At 40.3% G+C, this 12,138-nt stretch overlaps 1 protein-coding gene across 4 annotated transcripts in view; it reads right to left on the bottom strand.

Annotated features, from left to right (window-relative positions):
• Positions 1-1,621: 1,621 nt before the first annotated feature.
• Positions 1,622-12,138, bottom strand: part of CSMD3 (CUB and Sushi multiple domains 3) — a 578,955-nt gene continuing 568,438 nt past the window's right edge. For all 4 annotated transcript variants that reach the window (XM_081012460.1, XM_081012461.1, XM_081012462.1 and 1 more), the window contains 4 exons: positions 10,900-11,012; positions 8,713-8,800; positions 5,530-5,665; positions 1,622-3,886 (listed from right to left, as the gene is read on the bottom strand). In XM_081012460.1, coding sequence (XP_080868586.1) covers positions 3,727-3,886; positions 5,530-5,665; positions 8,713-8,800; positions 10,900-11,012 — 497 coding nt within the window. In that variant the 3' untranslated portion in view covers positions 1,622-3,726. The remainder of the gene's footprint in view (positions 3,887-5,529; positions 5,666-8,712; positions 8,801-10,899; positions 11,013-12,138) is intronic.

Below are 12,138 nucleotides of genomic sequence, written 5' to 3'. Positions count from 1 at the left end.
AAAGATTTTGTTTCATGAGGTGACAGATGGCATTCAGCAGGTTATCTCTTATGTAGGGCCTGTATAGGGGCCCAGAACAGCTTAATAGCTAACGTTAGAATCCTTTTGCTAACCGTGCATAGAAATGTATTAGTTAGGGGCGGAGCAGAACATGCTCTTAAAACTGAGCCGCCCCGGCCCGTTAAAAAATACATTTAGGAAGCCAAAACTGCCTCAGCTCCTAGGAGTCAATGTCTATGCCAGAAAGTTATGACACTGGACAGCTGCCATGCAACTTAGGTCCATGAGGTTAGAATGGGAGCTATCTCCCTTGGCTCTTAGCCAATCCTTTGAAGTCATGTGCTGGCTTTCTAATCATCAGTCACAAAGAGGGAAAGTTTGGTGACATCATCTTAAGTCACTGTAAGGAGTGTCTGCATTGCCCAGGAGTGGATTTCCCAGCAACTCAAAAAAATGGGCCACAAGATTTCTAATTCTCTATGATGTGAGCTGTGTATTCTCATTTTAGCAGATGAAACCTGTTAAGGTGCATGTTTGACTTTTTTTTTTATTGCCAAGCTGAATGAAAAAAGAACCCCTTGGCAAGGCAGGGCCATAGCACAGTGGGGAAACACTCCTTTAATTCCTGGTACTTCCAGGTAAGGTTGAGAGACTCTGACTGAACACTGGAGGGTTGTCAACAATACAAAGCAGGATGGACATGTTGGATTAGCCAGAGGCAAGATTGACCATGAGGTTTTGTGAGTAAGGCTTTCAGTTTGCTTCTGCTTTTCTGCTTTGAAAATAACCTATTCACTTTCTTGAATTAGGCATAGTGCTAGCTGAATGGGGTTCCCCCCTGCCTCTGTTACTCCTGCAAAGCTGCAAAATTGTATGCACGAGCTTCCACTTTCAACTAATAGTGGTTTGCTGTGTCCTCCTAACTAGGACAAAGTGGTTAGTTTAAATCAAAGGTGGATAACTGCGTCATTCTAACTACTTTGAACTTACGTCTGTTATCTTTGCTTTCCTTCCATGCTTATGAACTGCACAACTTGAGCCTTTGGGGAGGGGAATGCAAAATTGTCAAATTTTCATGTGGAATTCCATTATTCTCCAAGCCTGGAACGATTCCAAATCTTCTATTGTAAAGGATACTCAGTGTTACAAAAGCAATTATCCATTTTTATTTTGTTTACATTGCACTGAAAATTTACATCATACTTTTACAAATCCCCTTTTTTTCATAAAAATAGACTTCTTTACAAAAGTGTATGCATTAATATAAGAGGAGTAGCCAGTTGCAGAAGAAACAAGATTTTAAACAAGATCTCAAATGTATTAACCTTAACATTAATGAGTGAATCATCATTATTGCAATCATTTGAATAAACAAGAATAAATAACAAAGTGATGGTATAAAATATAAAAATGGCATTCTTTTAGTAGAAGACAGTTTCTGGACAAATCTGAATGAATTCTCAAAACAAAAATGCTGTAAAATGGTTTATAAGAAATTCATCAAACACCATAGAAATTCAAGCAGCAATCCGGGGTACAATGATGGATTTGGGGCAGGAGGGGAGATGGTTTGTTTGTTTTTGGTAGGCACTCTCTATAATGTTGATTTTTTTTTAAAAAAAAAACAACTTTGATTTTTCACAGAGTTATTCATGTCTGGGAAGAGACAATAGTACCAAATAATTCACACCAGCTAATGTACAGCATTGATGACTCCCAAATGGTTTCATGCTATAAAAGGAAGACAGTGAACTATGACATGGGAATTACTCAGACAGTCATTTCATAATTCAGTTACAAAACTATAATCAAAACAAAAATTGCATTCCTTCTATGAGAGTGAAATAGGCCTGTGATGACTTAAACCCAACTTAGAAGAAAGTAGGATTTGAAGGAACTGATTATTTTGCTTCCTGTACCCTTATTTACATTGCACTGTTGCAACAGAACAAATCGTAACTGAATAGGATTTGTCTCGCAAACATGAATACTGATCTGTATTCCAAAACAAACACAAACTTCCCAAATTAGAACAAGGCAGGATTTGTTGGGACTTAAAAACAAAACCTGTTGAATTCAGTAGGAAACGTCTACCAGTGTGCTGCAAATTAATGGTCACAAGGAAATTGGAATCACACAAACGGAAATCTACAGAGCCAATTTCAATCCCAGTATTTTTGCTATGTGAATTGTTTTACATAATCTGTATTTAAAACATTTGTGCTGGCATAACCATTTGAAGACATAGAAATGCCTGGCACGGCTTTGGCAAAGCTTTTAGTATACACCCGCCCAAATACATTATTTATTGGCACAGCATACTACAATGAAACAAATAATATACCGCAAAATAATCCCAATCAACAGAATGGAACTATTCCATATGAAGGTCCCAGTGCAGACATGTGGGTTCTGCTCTTGTAGGATTTTCCTTTATTTTCAATGAGAGGACAGATCCATGTACATCACTGTGCCCTCCTATATTGGGAAGACCCAGAGAACAAGATTGCTCCTTTGGTGCATCAAAGCGATAAAGACATTAATGGATCAAAGTGCATCTTGTAGTCTCTGCAGATTTACTGGCCTGTGTTTAGCATTTAACACAGAGTGGAAGCAGGACCTGTAACACTGCTGAAACTCACAATTTCAAAGGATCTGAATTTTAATGCTTAATATCCTTTATCATTTAGGTGTGCGGTGTTGTAATCTGTTGTTCGTCTTGTGTGAAAATTTCAAAAAAGGAGAAACTGGGATTGCTAGGGCAAAAAGCGTGTTAATTGGATATTTTCACAAATTGTCCTCTGAAACGAAGAGTACTGCAGCATTACGGATCCTAGATTGTTAAGTAGTACAGTGTGTCCCAACTCTTTTAATACTGCTGTCGGATTGGTGGCTGTTGGGAAAGGAAATGTCAACCTGTGAAGAGGAAGAAAAATGCAGCAGCTCCTTGTAGCCCGCTGTAGCAGGAGATGTTAGCATGAAGAACAATGAAGGCAGAAATGGAGCAAGGAATTTAAATTCATGAAACAAAAGAACCTGAGAACGTGACACTTAATTATCCCACCATGGCACAGAAATAATAGGTTGCACTAGCAAGCTCAAGCCGATTAATGGCCGTGACATAATCTTAGAAATTCAAAGGTACAGGGTGTGAGCCGTGTGATGTTCTTTAAAGGGAGGTACAATTGAGAGAATGGGACCCAATTCTAACTGTTGAGGGAATGATGTAGCTCATGACTCTTGCTCCTACCTGTAAATATAACTCTTAATTTCTACCATATATCATTTGTTTTGTTCTTTTAAACCCAGTCCCTCTAGCATAGTTTATAAAGCACAGAAGTACTGATAGTGGATGCTCCTCCAATATATGCAAATATGTTTTATTTATTTTTTTATTTTTTATTTTTTAGAATAATCTCCTTTTTTAAAAAAAGCAAATAAACTGTGAGTAAGCACTCCTAGAGTGCAGCACATTTTCTGTAAAACACTCCACGGTAACCATGAAGTCAATATAGTTTTTTTTTCCAGTTTATGAAAGAAAAAAGAAAAGGAAAAAAAGAAATCCTCTCTTGTCTCTCTGTCTCGTCCTCAGGAGAAGGTGACCCCGGAAATCCTGAAAAGTGTGCTTTAATTTCATTTTTGTTTTTGTTTTACACCAGTGAACGATGTGTGCACTGTGGTGTTGTGTTTCAATTTTCACATCTCTGAAGTCAAGCCGTCGCAATGTTATACCATTGTGCAGACTGTGTTCAAGTTGGGATCAAATCGTACAGCCTTCCCCTCGACGGATTTTGCATTCGTGTCATACATTGGGTTTTCAAAAGCAGCTTGCCCATTGTTATTTTCATGTACAGAGCATCCTGTATACTGTGTTTTAGGTGCAGTTCTGTTGAGGAAGGCAGACAATAAAGAAAACAAAATTATTTGTGTAATGAAAGAATTTATAACTTGCTTTTTTTCAAGGCAAGGTGTAAATTCAACAGAGGGCAACAGACTGGGTGTCTGAAAGAAGTGTACAATTGTCAGCATAACTTGATAATGAGTAAATTGTCAATGACAACTGTGGAGCAACTCTCCATAATAAAATATAACGGGCATAGGACTTTTCTAAGCACTTACAAGCTGGTAAACTATGTGGGATATAAGATAAATTATACAAGAAATATGAGTCACAATACTGTAAATGTCAAAAGCAAAATATAGGCAATATGTGAAGTACACAACATCCCCATTTTATTGCTCTGTCCTGAGTTGCCGAGAAATTTGAATAACCTTGTTCCTCTCTTCGAGAGAATAATTTACAACAACAATTTAAACAGAGCAAGTAAAGGTATAATGTAAGACAATAACCTTGCCTATCAAGCATCCCTGACAGTTCTTAAATGAGGTTAGTATATGCATGCACTAGACTGAATGTTTTTCAAGAGAGCTCTTAATTTATCTTGAATAGAATAATGGGGCCTACAGGCACTAAATAATTCAATTTAATGATAATAGTGAAGATGGGCCAAAGCCATCCAGGGGCCAAAGCCATCCAGGGCAAATATTGCTATTGCCTCTTTTTCTGGCCTCTTTTTCTGGTTGGGTAGGACTACTAAGGTTTTGAAACTGGGTCTCATCACAAAGATTTGTGTTGTCAATACCATTAAAGGCCCTAGAACAGATAACTGAACAGCTGGTCTTTGAGCATTTAGAAAAGGATGCTGTGATTACTAAGACCCAGCATGGGTTTCTCAAGAACAAGGCATGCCAGATGAATCTCATTTCCTTTTTTAACAGTGTTACAAGCTTGGTGGGGAATGCTGTGGATGTAGTGTATCTTAGTAGACCACAAGCTTAAAATGAGTCAACAGTGATACATCAGCAAAAAAAATCTAAAGCTATTCTAGGCTGCATCAACAGAAGTATTGTGTCACAATCAAGGAACACAATAGAACCGCTCTATTCCACCTTGGTCAGGCCAGTACTGTGTCCAATTCCAGGCACCACAATTTAATGACATTGACAACAAGGAATGTATGAGGAACAGTTGAGGGAGTTGGGTATGTTTAGCCTGAATAAGAGGAAACTGAGAGGAGATACGAGAGTCATCTTCAAATATCTAAAGGGCTGTCACATGGAAGATGGAGCAAGCTTGTTTTCTCCTGCTCCGGAAGGTAGGACTTGGACCAATGGCTTCAAGTTACAAGAAAGGAGAGTCTGACTAAACATCAGGGAGCATTTACTGGTGATAAGAGCTGTTAAACAGCTAAAGGGGGCAGCATTTTCCTCTCCCCATTGGTATGTGTTAGAGAACAGTAGACTGGGGGCAAGTCTTGAAATGGGAAGAAGATATAATGAACGCCCAGCTTAGGACCATTAAACTAAAAGCATGTAGAGTGGAATTGCCCTATTAACACATCTCTTGCTCACCTTCCCTTCTTCCAGGTAAGCACTGAGATCTACATAGTGGAATCTGCCTTAAACATCCAGCTCTAAACTTCATACAGCAAACACACGCACAAAGAGAGAGTTTACATTCATACTCACCTTTGTTTATAAAGGTAAAACCCAAATCCTGCTAATATAAGGGCAAAGAAAGGCACAAGAATAGCAATAGCCACTGAACTGCTGTTTGTACCATGTGGTTGATTTGATGAATTTGAACCTTCAGACATGTTGAGTCCTGGAAGGAAACACAGAGGCACAATTATTTCTGTTACCTACTGTCATGCTTCTCATTCCAAAAATTCACTCTACCATGGAGTAAAACAGTAAAAACTAGAGAAGTTGATGGTTGTGAGCTCTACAGCTACGGTCTGCTAATAACAACACCCTGAAGATCCTGGGCCCCAGGGAGGTCAGACTGGCCTCGACCAGAGCCAGGGCCTTTTCGGTCGTGGCCCTGGCCTGGGGGAACACACTTTCACAAGAGACCAGGGCCCTGCGAGATTTGACATCTTTTTGCAGGGCCTGCCAGATGGAGCTGTTCCTCCAGGACTTTGGCCAGGGTTTAGTCTGACTCATTTTCTCTTTGTATAAGAACAAGCATGAAGGTTTCCCAGCCCATTCACAGGTCCTTAATCATATCAATGGAAACAGCTGGTCCTGGTGAGAATTAACCGCTTTCAATTTAACCTGAGGACTGCCATTTGTTTCGTTTATTTTTAATTATAAGTTAATCAAATTAATTTTGGGGGTGCATTTTAATCAATTGCTTGCTTGTTTTTATGTATATTGTGTTATTAATATGATGCTAGCCGCTCTGAGCCCAGCTCTGGCAGTGGAGGGCAGGATACAAATAAAATTTTATATTATTATTATTATTATTATTATTATTATTATTATTACAACAGCACATGAAATGTTGCTAGGCATAAACACCAGTTCCTGCTGTAAACATAGGGTTCCTCTTCCCAACAATGTGAAAGAAATACCTGTCCTTATTACATAGGCTCCTTACAGTGACTGGCTCATGTGTTAACTGACTAGTGGAAGCAACCAGGAAGTTAAAAACAAATCTGAAATAAGGAAAGGAAGTGGGTAAGGAATGTCTCACTGTTTTTCCTCCTTCCTTTTTAAGGTTGGATCAGATACAAACAAGCTGGTGTAGAAATATCTTTAGGATAGAGAGCTGTCCAACCCATTTCTTTAATATTTACAAGACTAAATAAATTGCCTCAGCTTATATTTGAGAAGTTATTCATCCCCTTTATATTGACAATAAAAATGAGAAATTGATTGTCCCTAGGAACTATAAGAACATATTTTCGCCTCCAGATAAAATTATCATAGTAGAAAGTGACCAAGCTACTTAAAAGGGATTACAGCAACTAATTCCTCTTGTAAAACTGCACAGGTTGGTCTAAACGGAATTCTACATTTAATGATATACCAGCTTCTGTCTAAAGGAAGAAACATTGCGGTACTCTAAAGATGGGCTGCAATAATTAACAGCTTAATATTTTCTCTTAGTTACCTAACATTTTTGTCTTTTTTATATGATCATGGATTCATGTAGTAATATTTTGTTAGGGGCACAAAATTTGGAAGAAAAGATAGGCAAACAAAGCAACAGGCGTAGAGCAAAAAGCAACATGTAGGAATTTCAAACTCCCCACTTCTCCAGTCCTCCTCAAAAGTGATACCAAGAAATCAGGATGTCTGCATGTTAAGCCACAATACTTTAAAATACACTAATTCAGAGGCTGTTTGTAGGAAATTGGCTAGTTGCAATATTACCTTCCCCTTTGCACCTCAAAGATTTAAAAAGGGCCATCAATCAATGCCAGGTTTCAAATGCAAACTTGGATTTCAGGTAAAAATGTTCGGTTAAGCAACTTTTAGAAACTGGATGCTGATCCAACACAGCTAGATGTGACTTAGATGCTGTGGTACCCTTTGATGAGAATACCATTTTTAAATATGAGAAATTTACTTATTTACTCTGCAAAGTTATACACTCTGTTGCAGCAAGAAGCCATTGATGTACACATGGTTAAAACAGAACAAACCACAGAAACGCAACCCCCTAAAGATAATGAAATCAGCTCAACAAACTAAAGCAATAAAACCATCAATGCAAACTCTAAAAACAACAACAATTTCATCAAATACATTGATGCTCTTCTGTAAATGACTGGGTTACACCTTAAGGCAGTGGTGGCCAAACTCGGCCCTCCAGATGTTTTGGGACTCCAGTTCCCACCATTCCTGACCACTGGTTCTGCTAGCTAGGGATGATGGGAGTTGTAGTCTCAAAACATCTGGAGGGCCAAGTTTGGCCACCATGGCCTTAAGGAAAGCCTTCCTAAACAAAATGTCTTCAGTGGGTGCATGAAGATCATCACCCAAGGTGTCTGTCCAATTTTGGCTGAAAATTGATTCCAGAGAGCTGGAGGTGCAACACTAAAGGTCTAGTTTATTGTACAAGCTAGGCATACCTCTGGGGCATATGCTATTGTCAGAAGTGCCCCATCTGAGGAGAGCAGTTGTCAGGTCGGGAAGTCCCTTAGATATCCTGGTCCTAAGTTGTTCAGGGCCCCCTCTCCCAACCAACTTAGTGCATGGAGACAATGTGGGATGAAGGGTGGGGAACAGTTTCTTTACTTTAGCTGTCCATATCCTATGGTGAACCACTTATCTAGGCCTTTGTTGGCATGCTATCTCTAACCAAAATTAGAATGATTTGTAAAGATGATGTGCCCAGGACTAAAATCTGCACATGTACACACCAGAGGCTGGCAGCAGTTAAAATCAGCATAGTCCAAGCTTCCTGTGGCCATGTACTAAGGTGACTGTAGACATACCCAGTATTAGCTATATTTAGAATGCTTCATTCGCATAATTTAAAGTCATATTTCAGCACTCCAGCAGATGCAATCATTTTTTATCGAGAAACAACGGAACTAGAGCCATATTCAGTCATCCGGAATCCCTGTGTAGTCAATGTGCAAAGGGGAGACCAGGACGTTTCCACCATTCCCCACCACCAGACTCCACATGTCGATAGGCTATGTGTGCATAGAATCTACAAACATGTAAATGCAGACATGCACATTCTCACCCTGAAATCAGGGAACATGGATTTTTACGGGGTTCTCGATCATGCAGCCTTATGCACACAGAGCCAATTGATCCATGAAACTTGGGGTCCCGCTCCTCACTTCACACAAGAATTCCAAATGATTGCCCAGGTTTTAAAGAGTCGCAATATTAATGCATACTGGTTACCTAGCCTTTGAAGTCCAAATTGCCCATAATCTTTACCCTGGATAAATCCTTGAAAAACATAGGTAGCACCATCAGGCTCGGCGGAAACCTAAAGGGATTTTTTAAAAAGAAGAGAAGTAAAGTGGATATACATACATTGGTTAAACATTAAGAAGGAGATTAGGTTTGGGCACTTAAACCATTCAGCTCCTTGGAAATAGATTTTCCAAGCAGGAGGTAGTTGAGCTAAGAGAATATGTGGGCCGTTATAAATCTTTGTGTCTGAATTGCCTTAAAATGTGTTGTTATTTTATTAAAATCTGAGATTACTATCAGTAAAAGAGACTAGGGAAAAAATATTTATTTCAGTGTGTGGTTGCTATGTACATTTGTCACAAAGAACTACCACCAACAAGTTATAAATAAATTATCTAAAACCCCCACAAAAAACTAGTCAATGTGTTATCTAAAATTGATTTTAGTACACACACAGAGAGGGACACACATGGTTATCTTTCAAAGCACCTAGTGCACAGTTATTACTAAAAGGGATTTAAGTAGGTGTCAACAGGTGCTCGATGATGGAAAAGGACCTGGTGGTGCATAACTGCCATGGGCAATGACTTTTGCACCAGTTACAGCAGCAGACATAGGTTGGACTTCAGCATGCCACGTTTATAAGCCATCATTGGCTTTTACATCCATTGCAATGCAGTAACATCCATTGCAATCCACTGTGCACAGAGCAGGGCACAACAGCAGCTAAACAATCGCTTTTAATGTACACTGTACACTGCTAGCATTGTAACTGCCTGCTTTTCAGTGACAGCTGCTCGCTGATGTCTTCATGTGATCTGGTTTTTAGTCTCACCCACCCAGGCCATTCCTTAAAGCAGGGATGGAGAATGTGTGGCCCACCAGATATAGCTAAACTCTCCTAAGCCTTGGCCATTGGCCATACTGGCTGTGTCTGATGGAGTCCAACAACATCTGGAGGGCCACATGTTCCCCATAATTGATAGGGAAGAACTGGTTCCATTTACCAAAGATTAAAGTTGGGGAATCAGTGCAGGTGCAAATGTATAGAGCCTCTCTGTCCCAGTGTCAAATTGCCCCCCTACCCTTTGTAATATAAAAAGATGCCAGAAGTTCCAGTCTGAGGGAGTCTGTTCCACTGTTGAACAGCTTTTATAGTCAGAAAGTTCTTCCCAACATTTAGTCGGAATCTTCCTTTTTTTGTGTAACACGAATCCATTGTTTTGGGTCCTCACCCCTACTAGAATAGGGGCAGGAAAACCATGATATCACACCTTTGCTTAGCTTAGCTACACTGCTGCTAAAAAAAACCTATGAATTTTCCTGTGCTAATGTATACCTATAAATGCTGCCATGTTGATTTCAGATTGAAAAAACTAGAAGATGCAGGTTTTTGCTTGCCGTCCATACTGAACCAGAGTGTTGCCATTGTAACAAATCTAGATTTTGTCCTTATAGATAGACTATATTTCACCCATTGTAGAAGGAACAATTTGTGCTGCCGACAGCTGGAATGTCACTGCCAGTTAGTGATGCCAATACTGAAGTAAATGGACTAATTATCTGACTTGATATAAGGTGGCTTCCTCAAGGGTCCCATGAAGCATCACTGCACTCCATACAACACTTCTGACATCTTCTGCCACCACAGACTGTGATGCTATTGCTGATTCTGGCCCATGACTCTCATGCAACACAATGCCTAATTTTGGTTGTGCCTTATGCCCTTCCCGAAGTTAAGTTCCAGGCAACAGGATCGGTCTGTATTCCTACAAACCACTTACTCCATCAGGCTGCTATGGATCAAGCAGCTTACTTTCAGTGTAAAAATGCAAAGCAAATGAATAGGAAAGCATCTCATGCTCTTACAATAAAGTGTTGATGCAGACGTGTTTTTCAAAGAAACGAACAAGTGCCTGCTCAAACTGTAAGTACTATTTAAGAATGATTCTACCTTTGAAACCAGTCAGTGGCATTTCCCCAGACCTTTCAGAATGCCACTACATTCTAGCACCAACGTTTGTTCTTGCCCTGTCAGCATCCGTCTGTATGATCCCATTTTTCAGCATTGCTAATTAAACTTTCATTTCTAAAATGTCTTTTTTCTGGTCTCATGCACAAGCCATCATTTCCTATTAAGAAAGTATTGGATTTTGCTGGAACTATACTCACAAAGCCATCCATAGCCCATTTTTCCTCCTTCAGTTTGTTCACAGAAGTATGGGATGGTGCTTTAATGAGATAGATATGGAGCATTAAACGGGCTTCTTGGCTTTTATACACCCCTGTAAAATATAAAAGTAGTTGATCTGTGCCACTTGTAAGTAATTTGAGCTAAGAAAAATACCTTCAAGTTTCCCACAGGAAGTCCTTACAATCACACAGGCAAGGTGTGAAGGTCAACGATTTACATTTTGCTCAGATAGTTAACAATGGACTAGAAAAAATATCTGTTAGAGTAATTACACATTCAGATTAGCAGTGTGGAATGTTGGCTATCTATCTATTCATCCCTGCCATGAGTCCTGAGGGATTGCTGGGCTCAGTAGAGGACCAGAAGACCGAAATGCAGACAAAGGAGGAAGATGACAGCAAGGAACAGGATGATGATGGGGAGGGGACTGATATTAGGAAACTGAGGCTGTAGGTGTTCACTTCCCCCATTCAGGAGATGGCTCCCCTTTTTCTTACTAGGGAAAGGAAGTCTCTTCACCAGTCAGCCAAACCTCAGTTTTCCGGCGTCATGGCTAGCAGCGTCATCTGTGCTGGGGACAGCCCCAGGCAATCTGCTGCCAGGGTGGGTTGTGGCCACGGGCCATTTAATCTCAGTGTAGCCGGCGAGCTCCCTCTTCCTTGCCTCTTTGTCGGAGACCCCTACCCACCCACCCTTTTCTCATGCTTTGTTCTGATACGACCTTGCTATGGCAGTTGTTGGTCGCCATGTTGTTGGGGGCAGGTAGGAATTTTTTTCCCTTGGCAAATTGGCACCGGCCATTTGGTTTTTGCCTACCTAGTAGCAATCATCACAACTTTTGTGAGATTAGGCATTGGGTAAGCCTTCATTTGGTTGGAGGGGAGGTTGTTGTCTTCGCCTGCCCCTCCTCAATAAGGGTTTCCTGTTAAAGGGATCCGGGGTGTGAATACTGTCTGAAGCCTGGGCATGGGCTAGGGCCATGTCACAGACCTTGGGGTGATGCCACTATCTGATGTAAGTTATAGGGTACCCCCTATCTGTAGTTTACCCTTCCATGGACTCGCTGCAGGCAGGCAAGGGTCAAGACTGGCTTCACCCCAATGCCTAAGCCAAACCACTCCCACCTGTAACCAATAAAGCTGTGGCCTATTTGAACCTATAAACCAAAATAAATCAGTGTGATTTATTGTTCTCCTGGGAACTTTGTGGCTCGGGTG

This window comes from Podarcis pityusensis, assembly GCF_964106645.2.
Source record: "Podarcis pityusensis genome assembly, chromosome: 7".
In the NCBI taxonomy this organism is placed as follows: domain Eukaryota; kingdom Metazoa; phylum Chordata; class Lepidosauria; order Squamata; family Lacertidae; genus Podarcis; species Podarcis pityusensis.
The sequence above is the reverse complement of the archived record's forward strand: the minus strand, read 5'-3'. Positions and strand labels throughout refer to the sequence as shown.